This window comes from Pogonomyrmex barbatus, unplaced genomic scaffold (genome assembly GCF_055798465.1).
Source record: "Pogonomyrmex barbatus isolate J1 unplaced genomic scaffold, ASM5579846v1 scaffold5, whole genome shotgun sequence".
Taxonomy (NCBI): Eukaryota; Metazoa; Arthropoda; class Insecta; order Hymenoptera; family Formicidae; genus Pogonomyrmex; species Pogonomyrmex barbatus.
This window is the reverse complement of record NW_028297149.1, coordinates 6,257,086-6,275,936: the sequence shown is the minus strand read 5'-3', so window position 1 is coordinate 6,275,936 and position 18,851 is coordinate 6,257,086. Positions and strand designations below refer to the sequence as shown.

Here is an 18,851-nt window from a genome sequence, read left to right as displayed (position 1 = left end):
TTTATAAAGTTGTTATTATTTACTACAAAGTCCATAGTTTCATAATTATAAGAAAATTATTAATAGTTATAAGATGTAATAATTAATGTAATAATTAATTAATGATTTACTTAAATTATTCAATTAAAATAATGATTCTCTCTCTCTCTATTGTAGAGCTAAAAGATTTATTAGTTTCTAAATTATACAGAAGTTTGTAATTCTAACTCGAATGAAAGAAATAAATTTTTAAAACGAGGTAGTTTTAACTTAAACCAGCTTACAAATGGAAGTTTCCATCACAGTTGAAAGTTATGCTCTCTTGGAATTTTTAAGAGCGTTTTTAATAATAAATTTAAAAAACTCTTGATCTTTTAGTTTAATGGACGTTTGTGTCAGATATTTTTTGCTTTTTAATAGTACAAAATTAATTACATTGAAAGAAGTTGTTTGTTTTTAAAGAAATCATAATAATTTAATGGATTTGTTTTCCAATAGCCACTTATTTTGTATAAGTCTAAGAGAATATATTTTCATCATCATAACATCATAATATTTTCATCATAATAATTTAATGGATTTGTTTTCCAATAACCACTTATTTTGTATAATTCTAAGAGAATATATTTTCAATACGAATATAAAACAGAGTTATTTTAGAAATTGTATTTTTGTTTTCGACGATTTTCGCGCGAATTTAAGCATTTTTTTTCTATTCCTCGCAGTCGGACCGTCTTACATCGCACAAGCCGGCGCTCTTGGAACGCCAACTTTAATCGCTCTGATAGTAAGCGGCGCAGTTTTTCTACTCTTCGCGGCCTTGCTGCTATTGTTTTGCCGATGCCGACGGAAACACGCAACGAAGGCAAAAGATTATGAAATGGACTCGAACGCGTAAGTTTTCGAAATTAATGTTTCTTGTAAAAGAAGAATGTTGGAGTCGATGCATCGTCATACGGTTTGAATGCAAGGGAAGACATGAATCATTCAAATTCCTTTTTTTATGCGCATTTTAACATTTCTTTTTCACAGCGTGCGGCCAAGCCTCGTGGCAGGTAACGGCCAACAAACTCAACCACCGCCACCGTATTATGCTGAGAATAAAGCACTGGAGCATAGTTTGGATCATGCCTTGGCATTGGAAGACTCAAAAACGCCCGCTTATTCGCAATCCGGATATGGTTATCATCAACCTAATCACAATATTAACGGTAAGTATCGCGGGTAATAATTTTCGCGCAAAAACTTTCCTTTTCTCACATCGTTACGTCCTGTAAAAAAGGTATTCGGGAAGTATGCAGATACGTTATACATCCTTTCTTGATTTTTCTCAGGCGTGAATATGGGCTACATGGACAACAGTTACTCGAATTCCAACAACGGCGGTTCCGTCAATTCGCAGGACTCCATATGGCAGATGAAATCCGCCGCGGCGAACGGCGTTAACCAGCCGTACGACCTCGGATATGGCACCACGGAGTCCGATTACCCCACGCACCCTCATTATCTCCCACAGCGAGAGGATTATAGAGAGAGCCATAATCTGAGCCGGCAGCAGTTCTGCACGGAGCCCTTCGCCACTGTCGTCAAGTCTCAGAAACACGTCGGTCAGTATTAGCCTTACGATCGTTTCACGTGACTCCCCGTCTAGTTCGCCTAGCTTCTAATGACAGTGCCTATATTGCCGATGTGCGTGCCGGGCTGCAGCGTTATAGATTATATCGTACGTTACATCGATCTTCCGCACTACATTGTTTCGCGGTACCTCCATCCCCAGAGAGGCTCGTTTCGTCCTTCCTCTCTCTCTCTCTCTCTCTCTCTCTCTCTCTCTCTCTCTCTCTCTCTCTCTCTCTCTCTCTCTCTCTCTCTCTCTCTCTCTCTCTCTCTCTCTTCCCATCGTACATTGCCCTCCTCTTCCGCAATCTCTGTAATTCTACCTTCGTATTAATTGTCTGCCATATCTCCGACAGATTCGCCTTACGACGTGTCGGGTCTGCCATATCAGGAGAATTATGACGAGGACACGAAACCGCCGCAACAGGTCAGTCTCTCGTACGATGAGAGCCTCGAATCCGGCTACTCCACGCCGAACAGGCGTAGAATCATCCGGGAGATAATCGTTTGAGACCTGCCTACCGGCTCACGAGCCGGAAACACACGTACCACCTGGCTATAGCAGCAGGCCCCATGCCATACGGTGGCGCAGCAACGTCCGCATCACCTCTACCACCGTCATCGCCATCGTCACCGTATGGAGATCGTCCTTGAGAATCCTTCCGTGCCGCCGTCGATCGTGACGGCCGCGACGGCGACCGCGCAACTGGGTCTTCCGACGCGTCCGCCGCACTTTCCGCATCGCGCAGCGTATGACATAGGTTTAGGACGTAGCCCGTCGTTGTTGCCCGCGGAGGATTATTACGCGAGGAATCGTCACGCGTTGACACCATACGGCGATCTGGATGGCGCTCCGGCTCCGGTGACGGTCCGACGAATCGACAAATCCGGGTTGCTGGAAATCGCGGAGACAGATCCTGTCACGTGTCCGCGTCCTTGCGTGCTTACCGGTGCGGAGGACGTGACTGCGCGCGGCGTATCATTACGGGTCGATCGCTCAGGACTCCTGGAGGCTGTTCCCGAAGCCGTCGATCAGCCGGAAGAACACAACGACGGTGCGACAAAGATGCTCGACGAAGCCGCGGGATTATCGTTAAAGGTGGACACTGAGGTAAATCCTCGTGTGTTCGAAGGTGGTTGTCTATTGGAACGGCCTTCGTCCTTGGAAGGGCAAGCCTGCCCAGACGAGATCGACACGAAGGCCTGTTCTACGGATATCAAGGTGCTAAGCGGAAGCCCGCGAGCTCAATTCGACGTTTCCAAAGCCACGGAGAGGCTACCGCACTTATCCTTTTCACCCGGCCTTTCCCTGCGTCGTCTTCGGAACGATCCTTCAAGAGAATCTCCATTGACGAGCCGTTGTGCGGACGCGGACTCTACTCGCGGATCGCGGAATCAAAAATCTCCAGAGTTCGCCGCGAAATGTACTGTCGTTGGTTCCGCTTCCAAAAAATCCGCCGACGCGTCGCAGAGTCCAATCACGCGTGAACGATCGCAGATAGGATGCACAAAGGACAATATTGATTCCGCATCAATCGATTTGGACGTTCCAGCAGTCGACATGATCAAAACTCCTCGCGAATCGCTGCTGCTCGCAAGAGGAAGCGCTGAACAAGAGAATGTTCCGCCGGGAGAGGAGAGGGCCGAGGCAGAAGGATGCGAACATACGACCATCGAGAGTCTCGAAGAGGACGGGGTATCGTTCAAAGGGTCCAACAAACTTCTCGACAACGACAATGTCCAGACGCTCAGAGTGATCATTCTATCGGAACAATTGTGAAAGTGATTGTATTCGAGTGAAATGATTACAGTGATTACAGTGATATCGATACATGCGCGAGTACTGATGAATCAAGAATACTGGAGGACATCAAGGATACATCTTTACGAAGGAATTATCAACTATCAACAAAGAAGACAACATATTTTGCGCGTCTTCTTCCTTGCCGATTTAATTTATCAACCTTTGTAATATCTAACTCTAGGCAATTAAAACTTTCTAAGAATTTTATTGTTTAAAACATAGATATTTTTGGTTAAACATTAATCGTTATCTTGAACATCTTCCGAAAAGTCGAATCTCATCATCAATATGCAGCGTTCAGACTTGTATTTTTAAACCGTTGGAGATTGATTATTATTCTTGACACTTTGAATTCGGCAATTTTATCAATACTTTACAATGTTGCTGATTGGGACGATTAACTGCCAACCCGGATTCAATGCGTTGATCGCGTTTATATAATTAATCAATCCCAGCGGCTTACGATGAAATTTCATGTGACATTATCACATACGATATTATTTTGTTAAATTTTATCGATTATCACTGCGCTCGTCATTTTATCGCATTTTTTCATTTTATGATTGTGAACACATTCCTTTTTCTGCCGAGCGTATTTATTGTAAAAGACGCGTGCACTCTTCGCGAGACTGTGTCCACGAGCGTTCTCCGAGTACACCGTTAAAATATCAGGACACATCAATTTCCGGCCGCTCACACGAGAAAGGACGTCGTAAATATAAGCGGAAAGATATTTCAAAAACGAGGACAGGTCGACAGAAAATTTCGCGAGTCAATGACGCGCGGAACCTGTCTGATTACGCCTATCGATGAAGACTCGATGCGGCGTTCGATGTATTTTATACTTTTATATACACGAGTGTGAGAATGATGCCGTCTCTTCGAACGACAAGCGATCGCGGCTTATCGCACTGATCCGAGATATATAAATACGTTGACCGGGGGCGATTAACGTCGCCCGGTTTTGTAAGTACTAGGACGTAGCGTTATAAATAAGAGATGTATTCTTTCGCGGGTAACAGTTTTCGATCGAGATCGTCGTGCGGGTCATCGGGCTGAAATCGGCGAGACGATCATCTCGACGTTGTCTATCTCGTGATGAAAATCGAGATAATTTGGTCCGAGCTGCGTCTAGGGGATGTCCCCATCTTTCAGACATTCTTTAGACTAATCTTTTGGACTGTTGTCCGGAAAATTGACGGCGCATTGAGTGTTCATGCAGCTGTAAATAATCAAGCGAGTCTCCTGAGGTACTTAAAAAGCCCGTGATGATCTGTAATTATATTTGCGTCACGCTTTGCGAGTCACGAGTTAGACATAAAAAACTCTCAGACGAGCCGAAAAAAGAAAACAATTTCGACGACAACGAATTTCGCTGTTTCAGCCCGCGATACTTCGGACTAACGATAGACACTAAATATATTCACATTTTTTTTTACAGTCGTGCGAATTCTACGCGTCACTCCGTTTTATAGTTGTACGCGACGTGTAGAAATTACGTGTGCGGCGCCTTTTGTTGAATTTTTTATCCTCCCTTTCTCTTTCCTTTCATTTATATATATATATATTCTTTTTATTTTTGTATCGTCGATCGAACGCGCCGGCAAAGTTTCGTTTTCCTTCGCTCGCACGACAGAACGTAAAAAATATAACAAAACGGAGCACAAATGCATTTTGCTGATGACTGTATTAAAATGATCGATTACGACATTGTATTGCGTGTCAGTATATGTTCCACTTTGTCGTAGATTTTTACGAACACCGTAGCATGATAGATTGTACAATGTCTATGTCGATCGTGCGGTTTCACTCTTGGAATGGAAGAAATGCCCATTCAGAATAAGAGCTATGCTGCTCCTCTTCGTCAAAGCCTCGCCGGCCGCGTTCAATCCTTCTCCCCCTGTTTTGTCATATCTTCTGCGCGAGTCCTGCGAGGGATGATAAACGGCGGTGACTTTTGGCCGCGTTCGTTCGCGTATCGTTTGTGATCTCATTTGCTCGTAATGCAATCTCGGAGACATCGTGGTCGGACGATCGCCCGTCTCGACCGTTGCGATTGCGCGTCCGCTATTGCGGATCGACGTTTCAACACTGTCGGCTCTGTGTGGCCATTAGTCTCGTGTACCACGACGTAGGTGCAATTAGGAGGGAAGAGAATACACAAATACCTTAAGTATATTCCACCAAAAGCGATGTCGTGCTGCACGTATAACGCGATCGTAACGAGTCTTGTTGGACGTAATCTTCTTCGCTGATTACTTCGCTAATGAAATTGAACGGTGATATTTATCAAGCGTGAGGTCGGTCGAGCCATTACTGCTCGTGGCAGTAATATTTTTATTTTTTTTTCCTTTTTACTTTTCGTCCGCCGATTTTCATCACTGATGTATCTTTTGTGAGAGAATTCGCTTTACTGACATTAATATGTTATCCAATATTGAAATACTTCATTTTATATATATATATATATATATATATATGAAAAAGAATATCTAGTCTCCTCCTCTTTTTTTTCTTTATCCCTCCTGTTCGGGATAAAGATTTTTGATTCAGTTTTTTACAACTGCTACTTACTAATTATATAGACTTTATCTTTCCTTCCTGATTCTGATTTTATTTTGATCTAATGTTTCAATTTATTAATGCCTCGTATTTTTAGATATTCTTTTTTTTTACTTCTGTGCATTATAATGCATTTTTATAAAAGCGTTCTTTGACGCAAGATAATTCACCGATGTATAAAAAACACACGGAAAATCTCCTACTTCCATGTCTTTCATAGAGCAAAAGTTAAGCATTAACGTTAGACGTTACGCGCGTGCTGCGTCGTTAGACGTCGATATTCAAGATAAATGGAATCTACTCGTTTCGGTACAATTACTCAAGGGACACTCGGATGCATCCACGGCTATGCCCCTCGGCTTTGGATGCCGCATAAATTCTAGCCGCGATATACGAGGGGATAGAGGCGGGCTGCGGAAAGGCGAACGCAGGGCGGGACAGGGCAAAAGGGAAAAAGAACGGAGAAAATGTAGTCGACATATTTTTGCACAACGAAAAATCGTAGAGGGTACATGTACATTAAACACGCGTATATAGGGTTAATAAATTTCAGGAACGCCAACAAGACCGTGTTCGATCGATCTTCGCTACCTTACGCGCGAGAAGAACGAGAATTACCCTGCGAGGTTTTTGTACATAGCGGCAAAGGAAAGAAAAAGAGATTGTGAGCGCGATAGAGAGAGAGAGAGAGAGAGAGAGAGAGAGAGAGAGAGAAACAAAAGTGTGTGTGTGTGTGTGTGTGTGTGTGTGTGTGTGTGTGTGTGTGGTGTGTGGTGTGTGGTGTGTGTGTGTGTGTGTGTGTGTGTGTGTGTGTGTGTGTGTGTGTGTGTGTGTGTGTGTGTGAGCGGTACGTATGAATGCGTGCGCGGGTATGCGTGCATGATAAATTTTAAGGGAAAAAAAGGAAACAGAAAATGTGGAAAAAAAGAAAATGTTACGTTATAAGAAAATGATTGTAACGAAGACGAGCAGCTAAGTTGTAGGTTTTCGTTGAATAACGTCGCTCGCCGAAGTAGTTGTAAATACGAGGACGTACGTTTCTCCAAACTATTAAATAGTACAGCCCCCGATGTAAAACGAGAAAGAGAGAGAGAGAGAGAGAGAGAGAGAGAGACGATCAATTTATCTCGCTTTAAGTCTACGCAACTCGACTCGAATGTGCGTCCACGTATCCGGGAAGCGAACGAAAGTGTCTCGAAGAAAAAAAAAGGGAGAATGCCTACGAGTGCCGGATGCCATTTAGGACGACATTAGATCCTCACGAGTAGGTTCCGTCGGTTCCTACCGGTGGGATCGGTTTCGTGAAGATCGCCGAGCCATCGTAATGATCCGGTACGCAACGTGTGCCACGCACCTGCGCGCGATCCGCTCGCAATATTAATTAAATAAACGCGCGTACGTCGCCCGCGTCGCGCGCACGTGCGTGCACGCGTTGCACGAGAGAGCCGTATATTAATTAACACTATCATAGTTATAATATTATAATGAATTATTATTTGTACAAATTTTATGTTGCAATATAAAATAAACGATGAAGCGACGATCTCCCGCGTATTTGATTCTTCCCGTTTCGCTCTCATTTCTTCTCCGCCCATCAAATCCGCAATTGTTGCAAAGATTATAGCAGAAAAAAAAGGCTTGAAAAATTTTCCTCAACTCTATATATATATATATATTTTTTTTTTAATTGTAGCGTCTGTAGTAACTTGAATATGATTTATGATTCGAATATTTTGAACAAAAAAGTTTAGTACTCGGACAGTCGGAATTTATGGGAAATTGGATCCCAGATTCTCCCACGTGCGATTTATATCACGAGAGATACGAACTATCGAGAGGGTGGCCGTTACCTTCGTCGACCTCGGCATCGAGACATCGACCACGAGGGCTCGATGGCACGCCGAGTTTGCGCCGTCCGGGGCTTCCTCCCACTTCTCATGCTCGATAAAACGCTGTAAGGGCTTTTCACCCTGCACGATACTCCTGTTTCCCTCGGAAACCGAGGCGATATTTTACAGTCGTGGTGCGAGCGGCCGGTGAAAAATGCGCGGGGCGGTACATCGCCGAGAACAAAAATCGATAATGGACGAGATGCGAGTTTCCAGTAGTACGCGCGAAACGCACGGTGCAACGTGTAACATGCTGACGGTGCTGTCGAAACGCGAGAAAATCAGGTAAGAGAGGGGTACGCACGGGATGTGCAACGCAACCCTTCTTCTTCATCGCGCCAAATTACACGGCACGCTACTAGCGTTGAGAAATAAGTTGCTCTGACACGCGAGACTCTACCGAGCATGCCCGTAATCCTTCGAAATCCTGACGATGATTCTAATTTCCTATGATAGAATAGTGTTACGAAGCTAATGCTAATGTAGCAACATCGCCGAGTTTTCCCGCACTCTCAGTCAAATGCGATGAGGGTATTATAAATAATGGCGGTAGACAAGATTATTCGATATTCCTTTAATAGAACATTTTTATTATCTCTTGCACATCGTATAAGTATATTATTTTCACATATTTAACTACAATAAATAATTACATTAAATAACTGTTATACTTTGCTTCGCGGTAAATGTTGAATACAATAAAAATAACAATTTTTATGTTTAAATCTTAACTTAAATTTTAAAAACTTTGAAAATAATTAATTGCAAAGTTAAATGTGAAAAATTAAGAAGTGTCCTCTCTCTCTCTCTCTCTTAAAAAGGTTTATCGAAATATTTTAATTTATAATAGTCAATTAATTTGTCCCATATTTAATAAAGGCGCTGCATATAACTTTTAATCAGGATTGTCTTGAGTTCTACTATTGTAGAAGAATGCTAGAGTTTACTATTGTAGAATAATGCTATTATTTCTTGTCCTTGAAGTATCCCCCAAAATTGATTTTCCGAGGCAAGTAATAGGCAACAACGAATAGGCACTGATGGTACCGCGTTCTAATCGCGTGACCGACGTCACCACATGGCGACGTATCGACTCGTTATTTCTGAAGTTTTGGTGATTAAAAACGTTACGTGTATCCTCAGTGAAAAAAAAAATGTTGTGCTAGTGTATTTCGTATAATTATCGGTATTAATACGCGACTCAATAAAAAATGGAAGATGTAATTTCAAAAAGAAATATCAATAACGACGAGATAAGAAGAACGCAACAGTTTATTTATTTATTGTAATCAATGAATGCTACACTGAAGAAAATACTTGTGCATTATGCCGATTGTAACTCGACCATTGAATGGTACATTCAATTTTGTAACGAGTCTTTCATAAAGTAAGATGTTGTGCGAAAAATTTTATAAAGCTAAATGAGCTAAATTTTATAAAGCTCTCGTTTCTTCACTTAAGAAGTTATCATCGACAAACGTTCGCATTCCATAATTCAGATTTGATTCACGCGTCATGTTCATACATATTGATAAAAAATATCAACGCAATATCGAATAATTTCGCTCGGCGCAGAGGCCGGTAACCAATTTCGTAAGATTTATCGCTAAACTTCGAACTCGTTGGAGAACGTATTACGTAATCGCCGACCTTTTTATCATTTTGAATATCAGAGAAAATTTTGTGTAATAGTACGATGTCTGTCAAGAAAGAAATTATTGCGTTATCATGTTTGCGACGTAAATCCGCATAAAAGTTTTCCCTTTTTGCCCCATTTTTGCCCTCCTATGGAAAGATTACACGATCAATCCCAGAGTTCAAGATAATAATAGTTGCCAATGACACCGTCATATATATATATATACATGCTCTGGTAATAACAGATCGATGTCCTGTATATGGGCATATTCAGTTAGTGTTCAGGTGATAGCACACGCCGTACCGCTTGGTTACTGCGTGTGACATAAGGTTATTAATATTGGCACTATCAATATCCGATTACGCAACGATATCCGAGAAATATCCAGTTATCGAGGTAATTCAAGATCAATTAGTGTCGAACAATGTCAATCGATACTTTTTATTTTCTTTTTTTTAACGAAAAGCCTTTGTTTTACACATCATATATTATTTTATACATTATTTTACATTTATTATTATTTTACGATATGCGAGATTTTTATCGTTCATTGATCACTAATACAATTTTGACTTTTAGCTTATTAATATTGAAGATTGTATTTAATGAAACGTAACATGAAAAAATAAATTTGCTATTTATTATTCATTAGTTACGCACTTTTCGCAAACCGCTAATAATTGCAGATTATTACTTATTCTTTGCCTTTGGACCTCTAATATTTTATGCAATCTTAATAAGTTTTACAAAGCGAATTAGATTATCAAGAATTTGATCTAGATCTTTGGCTTTTTTTTCAACCTAATTAAGCTTTTAGCTAATTCCAGCTCTAACTAACATAGGACTTAAAAGAATTACGCTATTTGCTTTATATATTGCAGTTAGCAAAAAGCTTAGTTAGTTAGAGCTAGTACTAAGCTAATTTGATTAAATTGATGTAAGTGGTCCTGGACTGCGCGGTTGCGTTATTGAATTCAAGTCGTCGCAAGCACGCCGGGCAAAATTTGCGATGTGATGACAATTCTCCGTGCTTACTTTCGCAGCGACCAACGCGCGACGGGAGCGTCTGAACGACGACGCCGTGATCGCGAGTGCCGCAGCTCCCGATTATCGACCACGGATGCAGGCCCGCCATGGTCAAGGCGCAGCCGCGGCCCAGGCGCGGTCGTCGCGATCAAAGCTGTCGGACTTCTTCCACCTCTGGGTCAACAACATCCGACTGTTCTACTCCTGGGGCAACTTGGAAAGCTTGACACCAGAGCTGCCTAGCACGATGGGCAATCTGCAGAGCGACAGCAAGAAGAAACTGAGGAGGAAGGAGCCCGCGACGGTACCAACGTCCACGTCCGCGGATGAGCTCGAGACGGCCGAGGACCAGAGGAAAGATAAGCGGGACCAACCACCCAAAGTTCCGGAGAGGCGCGACAAATCACGCGAGCCGACTGAGATCAGTTTCGAGAAGGTGCACACGCCGGGACACGTCAAGAGACAGGCACCGCCGCCGCCACCGACGGTCGTGTTATCTAAGGTATTTGGTACCACTTTTTTTTTTCCATCTCAAGACGGATTAGCAAATTATCGATCGGGAGAAGAGGCTTTCTGAAAGGCAAGGTTTGACGAGAGATTTCGTGCAGTTTGTTGTTTTCAATCACTCGTGAAAATAGAACTTTGCCGATTGAATGACAGAGGAAAAAAGATTTCATGCCATGTATCTGTATCCCCCGGCTTGAATAGCAGTCGTAGTGTAAAATCGCTTTGTAATTAGGACACGCAGGAAAGTGTAGAGCCTGAATGTCGCAAGGATACCGCAATAACGGCGAAGCCATGCGTAACAACGACGGAGCCTTTCCGCACGAGTACCACGACGCCAACGACGACACCGGCCCAGACCCCGACAACACCGCAGACAACCCAGCTGCCACCACTGTTGGTGACCGATTCATGGCGTTTGGCAAACAAGGGTCTGGTTGTTACGGAAATGCCGACGCCACCCAGTCAAGAGTCCTCGAGCGACAGTGTCTTTACCGATCCCGGCGAACTCACCATGAGTCCAGTCACGGCGGCCACGAGACCGGAAGTGATGAAACATAAACCGATCCCGGAAACCGACAAGGAGGAGAAGAGTTCGTTCACGATTTCGAAGCACAAGAAGATCCATCTTTCAGTGATGAGTCCCCGAAGTGAGAATAATTTTATTTTAATTTTGTAATTGAAAAAAAGTCATGTCTTCCGAGCGACTAATACGCTACTGAAAAATTAAATAAGTCGATGGTAATTTTAAGAAAATGTGTTTAACAATTTGTAACGTAGATAAATTTGCGTTAAAAGATAGATTTGTGATATTACCTGTACAAGTCATACTCAAATAATATTACGTAATATGAACGTTGGACCTGAATTAATATAATATATGTCTTCGGTACATATCAAGCGAAATTATCTCGTTTATAGGTACAACGTCGAGCGAGAAAAGTGCAATATCGGTGCCGAGTTTCAGCACTCCGCAGAGGCGACATAGCGTCTACGAGTCGTCGACAAACGAAGGCAGAGTGCTGAGAAGAGTGGCCAGCATGACTCTGGACCGAAATAGCACGAAGAAAAGAAGGAATTTCAAGAATATCATCGGCCAGAAACAATCTAAAGGTGAGAGGAGAGACGATCAAGATAGAGATTGTTCAACGGAGATATATGCAATTTGATGCTTTAACGAATCATTTCCTTTCGAGTGAAGTGACAATGATTTTTCGGAAGCAGGTGCAACGCAGATTCTCTATGGCTCTGAGATCTCGTGAAATCGGGGCATAAAAATGATGAAGCACTTGTAAGAACACTTTTATGACTATGTGTAGGTCAGCGTACGGCCTAGAATCCATCGCGCACTAACGATTGCGAGGTTTTACGCGAATCTTATCTCGTGACGGAAGAGAAGACGCGCGATAACGGAGGGTAAACACGGCCGCGGCTTTATATACCCGAGTATACCTTTATACACGAGTGACGTAATCCGCGGGAGACATTCGAGTGAAAAATTGCGAGGCGTCGTAAGACCGGTGGATAACGATCATCATGATCGCGATCGGCAATTAAGCCGAACGCGGTGATAAGGATAATCGGCTCTTTCATCGTCGGCGGCGTCGATTAAGTGTTTTTAAACGGTCACCAAATAATCCGTATCATTCGCGGCCGAGGTTACAGCGAGTGATACGCGCGAATCAAACACGCTTGTTTGCCGATAAGTCTTATCGATGGGGCGGTTCGCAGGGTTCGGTCCGGATCGTCGTGTTCTGTCGCCCGCTAGCGAGATGCGACAGTGCCTTGCGGAGCGACGCGGGTATAAAATATCCGGGACCGAAATAATAAAATCTTCGGAATTCTCGCGAAATGAAGAAGTGCCTAATATTCTAATTTATATATAAGTGAAGTCGAAAAATGACCGCCATAGAAAAAGTGCATTTGCATTTTTCGACCGTGTACAACGTGTGTATTACGCGTGTCAATCGTCGCGATTGAAATGAAAAAAATTTCGAATTTTGATTTCGAACACGTTATAATTATTTTTAATCGTAATCATTGAAAAATATAGTTGATCTTCTTCGAAGAGTAGATTCTTCCTTCGCAACGTAATCTATGACGTTACCATTATGAGAGCTCCGAACGTTTGCAGAAACGAAACTCAGAGTTAGTCCAGAGTTTTCTATATATTTCATATTGTTTATTGACATGACTTTTTTATTATGTGCTCTTAGAAATTGCATTAGTGATAAAGTGATTAGACGATAAGGCATACAAAAAAATCGTTCATCTTGAATATAAAACGAGATAAGGATGATAAAGAGTCGCTCATTCCTCTTACTACATGCATATGTTAATTAGGACGGATCACAAGTTCATAAAGATACAAATGTCGCTCACGCTCTACTCATATAAGACTTAAGTTTAAGACTAAACAGTTGTTTGCTCAAAAATTTATTTAGTACTTGCGAGAGATTTATCAAGTGACAATCAAGAGTGTAGATTGGGAGAAAATATTTGCTGAGCTTTATCGCGATTTCAATAATAGAGGGCTAATTTTACATTTTGTATATTAATGGAATTTTCAGAACAAGAATTACCAATCTCTACGATCTCTGCCTTATCGAACAAAGATGTGAAGAAGAATTTTACATCCCTGGTAAGATCCTCATTTCTATTAGTTTTATCAGCAATTAATATATCTATTAATTACTTATCTTTGGAATGTTTTGTTTTAATCAGATAGATCGGACAAGTACTGGCACATTGGCAGATGAGCCTCTTTCAGCTCGAACTAAATCGAGCCAAACCTGCTGCGAATATTCCACACTTGAAGATGTTCATTCGTACGAGGAAGAGGTGAAGAAACTGAGAGATGAGCTTAATCGTTTGCGTGAGATATCTATAGATCGACAAATAAATACCAAGGGACAATCTACTCAGACCTCACCGAGCAGTTTATCATTGGCTGATGAAAATGCCAGTGAAAGAAATAAATTGGATACTAGTAGATCAACGCTCAGTGACGTTACGGATCTCGACCAAGTTAAGATGACTCTTCTGCTTTCCTCCACACCGACTGACAAGGTCGATCGGTCGTGCTTATCGCATCAGACCCACGCATCTAGCGAAGATCTGGCAGCGTATCCAGTACCATTACCACCTCCATTACCATCAGAGACATTCTTGAAAAACTTGAGATCTACATCGACGACATCATTCATTCCGCCGCCTCCACCGCCGCCGTCTCCGTTCATACTTGCGACCGAATCGGCCCGAAGTGGCGACGAAAGGACAGCTCCATCATCAACAAAATTAACGGACGTTTCTAGAATGTCAGTACCACCACCCCCACCTCCTCCCATGCCGTCCCAAAGTATTATAAGTACTTTTCCACCTCCGCCGCCTCCTCCACCTCCGCCACCATCCACGCCGATGTCAAGCACTACGAGTACGATCCCTCCACCTCCGCCTATGCAGGCCATCATAAGCGCGATATCTCCGCCGTCTCCTCTACAAAATATGATACCTCCTCCACCACCGCCACCTCCGCCGCCACCTCCACCTCCGTTTCTAACCGGACCGATCCAGACTATTGAGAGTGGTATACCTCCTCCTCCACCGCCACCTTCTCAAAGTGCACCATATGACATGTCTTCGTCTATGCAAATTACCATGACTGGGATACCTCCTCCACCGCCGCCGCCGCCTACACCGATGTTAAACACATGCGGGATACCACCACCACCACCTCCTCTGCCGCCTTCCTTCGTGTCAGATGCTATTGGCGCGGTGCCTCCACCGCCACCTCCGTTACCTGGAACTGCGCAGACTGGTCCACCACCTCCACCACCGCCGCCTGGTATGCAGGGTGACATACCTCCACCACCTCCACCTCCCATCGGAGATTCAGGTGCGGGTCCTCCACCACCGCCAATGGCACCGCCGCCACCCCCAGGGACAATTGGACCTTGCCCTCTTCCTGCACCACCGGCCGGAGGATGGAATCCACCGAGTAGAGCTAGTAGGTATCACAATTTCAAAAGTACAGGGTACTCTCGATAATTTCTCTTCGTCAATCGAGAGTACGCTGTACTATTATTTCTTTTGGTTTTGAGATTCCGATATTTGCACCGCGTAACACAAGTTCCTTGCTTTTGTAGTTATGAGAAAGCAACCTTTAAATCCTGATGTGCCTATGAAGCCACTTTACTGGACGAGGATTTTAGTGCCAGTCACTTCGGCCAGTCAGACTTCTGTAAACACTACAGATTTGTCACCTCAGGTAAACAAAAGGCAAAGATTATAATAAAAAAAAAAAAATTTCTATTGATGAAATAGCGATTTCTTCTTGAGTAACTATTTTTATTGTATTACAGGTGCCTCTGTGGTTAGAACTTGCGGAAGAGAAAAATTTAAATATGAAGGAATTTGCGGACTTATTTTCGCGGCAAGTAAGAGAAAAGAATCTGGCGGGAAAAAAAATTGACGGGATATCCAAAAGTTCAAAGATTCAACCTGCAAAAATACTGGATTCGAAACGTTCAAAAATGGTGGGAATTCTTGAAAAAAGCTTACACATTGATTTTAGCGAGATCGAGAATGCGGCCTATAATTTAGATACAAGTGTTATCAGTTTGGAGGCGTTGCAACAAATTTATGAAATCGTGAGTATATATATATAAATCATGAGATAAAGATATAATAATTAAAGTTGCGAAATACGAATATAAAACTCATTTCTCTTTATTCCTAAGTATATCAAATTTCGCTGGAGTCACTTTAATATTACCTGATTTATAGAAACCCACGCAGAAGGAAATAGAAGAGATCGCAGCTCATGAAGCAACTTATCCGGACATTCCTCTCGATCAGCCAGAATTATTTCTCAAACGGTTATCTGGCATAAAACATTTCTCTGAAAGAATAGCCTGCCTGATGTTGCAATCGGAATTCCAGGACGCGATTTCGTCGGTCTCGTATAAGCTGAACAACGTGCGAACTACCTGTGATTTTCTGATCAACTCCGAGCCTTTAAAGAAAGTAATGGCCATTATATTGACTCTGGGTAATTACATGAACGGCGGAAATATGATGCGCGGACAGGCCGATGGCTTCGGCTTGGAAATTCTTGGCAAATTAAAGGACGTGAAATCTAACGTACCCGGCATCACCTTGTTGCACTATGTCGTCAATGTGAAATTGTCCCAGGAAAAGGAGCATAACTTCGAAGAGCCGTTGCCTTTACCTGTGCCTGAACCGGCTGACGTAGAAGCCGCATCTACGATCAAGTTCGATGATATCGCTAAAGAACTCGATAGATTGGACAAGGAGCTACAAGGTGAGCAATATTACAAATAATGCTGCCGATGATATATCAATCAAAAATTTTTTAATTTATAAAATATTACCTTAATTAAACTTTGACAGATATAGAAGATAATTTCATATTATGTTTGTTATCAGATTTTTTTTATCCAATAAATCTTGTGTCGTTAATTTAATCCATTTAATCCATGTAATGTTAATATAGTACATAGTAGTGCTTTTTGGTTGCTTGCTGATTGCTTTTTTATTCATAATACAAAATGATTTCATTATTATTTCTTTTGTGTTAATTTTGATCTAAACTACATAGGCGTGCACATAAAAATATGTACATGAATGAATAATTAGTTTCAATGAATGTAAAATATTATATTCATTGAAATAATTATTGTTTTCTCGTTTAATTTTATCTGTTTTATTTTATAATCGGATGTTACATATTATTTATAGAAATATATACAAATAAATGAAATTAATTTGTTTCAGCATGTTCACAAATGTGTAGTACAATTGTGGAAGCAGATCCAGCTACATCCAAAATATTTAAGAAAAAAGTAGATTCATTTGTGACGAAAGCGAATATCGAATTAGCGAGTGAAAAAGAAGATTTATTGGAGGCTAAAAACAAATTCAAAGCTGTGATGAAGTTTTATCAATTTGTTCCTAAAGGCTCCACTCTGGAAACCGCAGAACCCTATGACTTCTTCATTCTGTGGCTTGGTTTTTGTCGAGATTTTAAGGTATAATTTACAATATCTATCTATAAGCGGGTTTTATGACATCTTTCGACACTTGTTCCGACGCCTTTCACATATATCCCTGCATATATCCGTGATGCGCGTATTGTTAACATGGATATATGAGATCTACAATTTTACGCCGGTTCCGAACGGCTAATATAGAGCTTTTTTTCGGCTGAATTTTTTACTTTAGGCGGTTCGTCAGAGACTTCCGTAGAGGAGCGTCGTTGTTTGTAAATATCGTCGATCGGGATCGGGATTCGAACCTCTGATTTATGAGTCTCGCGCTAATTTGCAGAGCTATAACGCTTATAATTTATAATATTCATAATAAAATTATTAAAACAAACAAATTATAATGGATCATATTTTGTAGGATATCTGGAAGAGAGAACAGCAGCGAATACGAAAGGAACGAATGGAGGAAATTCGCAGAAAGTACGAGAGTAAATCTGATGTCGTAAGAGTAAAATTAAATCCGCACGGATTGAAAGCGAAATTACAGAAACTTACAACTAAAAAACAAACCCAAAGATAGTCTTATCGAAGTATTTATAAATTAATTATTAAAAGCTTTGATTAACAGTTATAGACACACTTATATTCGCTAAATTCTAAATTTCATAAATAATTTTTGTTCTCTGACGTTCGAAAGGAATTTAGCTGTATATTAATTTCTAATTTATATTTGTTCATTATTTTCGAATTGAATCGAGAATGATGATACCGTAACGTATGAATTTTGTACAAAATAAGTTATTTGCAAATTATTAGATAAATTATTCCATTAAAAAATCCGTTTTTACAATCCTTCTTACGAAAGTCTATTACAAACTTTGCATTTCAAATCGCGCAATAGGAAATGTCGCTTTTCAGAGATAGATCTGGAATTGCTCAAAAGCAAAATAATTTTATAGTTTAAATTTCGATTAATCATTACAGAAACATTTTGAGAAATTCACGCAACGAAATGCGATCGATTTTGATCCAAGTACGATAAGAATTGCTGGTCGCAAAACGTCCTTAAGCAAGCAATTGATAAGATAGCTGATCTATATCATATGCAAGTTATAGTTGTTACAGACTGAAATGTTAACAAAACAGTAATATATACTTAAATAGACTATTTGGATTTTATTAATAATAAATTACTGACCGCGTTATAAAAATAAATATTGACAACAACTTTACGGGTATTACTTATGAAAGCGTTTCAATCTCTATATTGTTTTGAGTGATTTAGCAAATGCATATTAAAGAGTGTTCAATAACACAAGGTTTGTTCTTTTTAATTGTATTTTCTTTCATTGTTTGCATTCAACAAGCAAACAACGCAAGGCTCTAAAAAAATTGTAGGAAACTTTAGAAAATACAACTAAAAGGAATACCTGTACTATAAATGTCTATGATGATGGTGGAAAAGAGAAACTTTATGCCTCTTCGTACTACGTATTTTTTTTATTAATTTTCATTTACTTTACACTGAAGAATTTCGAAAAATTGATTATAATAATTGTTGTTAAGTCTCATTATCTATTTATTTATTTATTTATTTATTCATTTGTATTAATTTATAACAGATTGTCATGGATTAATGAATAACAATGTACATAGAATGTTAATTATACGAATTATTGATGTTTAATAAAAAGTTTTTTTTAATTAAAATGCAGGAAGTATGTGTCTCTTAATATCTAAGATTTATTGCATTACCTGATTGAAAACAGTAAAATTTAATAATATTTTTATAATAATTTTAGAGGCTCTGTGATTTTAATTCTCAA

The 18,851-nt window shown here is 40.8% G+C and overlaps 2 protein-coding genes across 7 annotated transcripts in view; both read left to right on the top strand.

Annotated features, from left to right (window-relative positions):
- ed (hemicentin protein echinoid) overlaps positions 1-2,104 on the top strand; it is a 176,553-nt gene extending 174,449 nt beyond the window's left edge. For all 3 annotated transcript variants that reach the window (XM_089082164.1, XM_089082163.1, XM_089082162.1), the window contains 4 exons: positions 705-873; positions 1,012-1,190; positions 1,314-1,586; positions 1,950-2,104. In XM_089082164.1, the coding sequence (XP_088938290.1) occupies positions 705-873; positions 1,012-1,190; positions 1,314-1,586; positions 1,950-2,104 (776 nt within the window). The remainder of the gene's footprint in view (positions 1-704; positions 874-1,011; positions 1,191-1,313; positions 1,587-1,949) is intronic.
- Positions 2,105-7,737: 5,633 nt separating this feature from the next.
- On the top strand, positions 7,738-18,735 carry LOC105422238 (uncharacterized). 4 transcript variants are annotated; one of them, XM_089082161.1, is made up of 12 exons: positions 8,141-9,202; positions 10,531-11,015; positions 11,253-11,667; positions 11,939-12,130; positions 13,588-13,658; positions 13,742-14,334; positions 14,831-15,023; positions 15,147-15,284; positions 15,379-15,666; positions 15,803-16,340; positions 16,814-17,067; positions 17,444-18,735. In XM_089082161.1, exons 1-12 carry the CDS (start codon positions 9,175-9,177, stop codon positions 17,603-17,605), a joined length of 3,357 nt encoding a protein of 1,118 aa, XP_088938287.1. In that variant the 5' UTR covers positions 8,141-9,174; the 3' UTR covers positions 17,606-18,735. The 4 variants fall into 4 exon arrangements, with proteins under 4 accessions (XP_011629841.2, XP_088938287.1, XP_088938285.1 ...); XM_011631539.3 differs by lacking the exon at positions 8,141-9,202 and adding an exon at positions 7,738-8,133 and having other exon boundaries at positions 13,742-15,023; positions 15,163-15,284; XM_089082159.1 differs by having other exon boundaries at positions 8,142-9,202; positions 13,742-15,023; positions 15,163-15,284.
- Positions 18,736-18,851: the final 116 nt, after the last annotated feature.

Bases quoted from the DNA above. Each gene is read 5' to 3' on its own strand.
- LOC105422238 (XM_089082159.1), top strand. From the start codon at position 9,175: ATGCCGATTGTAACTCGACCATTGAATG. The intron at 13,659-13,741 runs GTAAGATCCTCA...TGTTTTAATCAG, and splicing joins AGAAGAATTTTACATCCCTG to ATAGATCGGACAAGTACTGG. The intron at 15,667-15,802 runs GTGAGTATATAT...CCTGATTTATAG, and splicing joins TGCAACAAATTTATGAAATC to AAACCCACGCAGAAGGAAAT.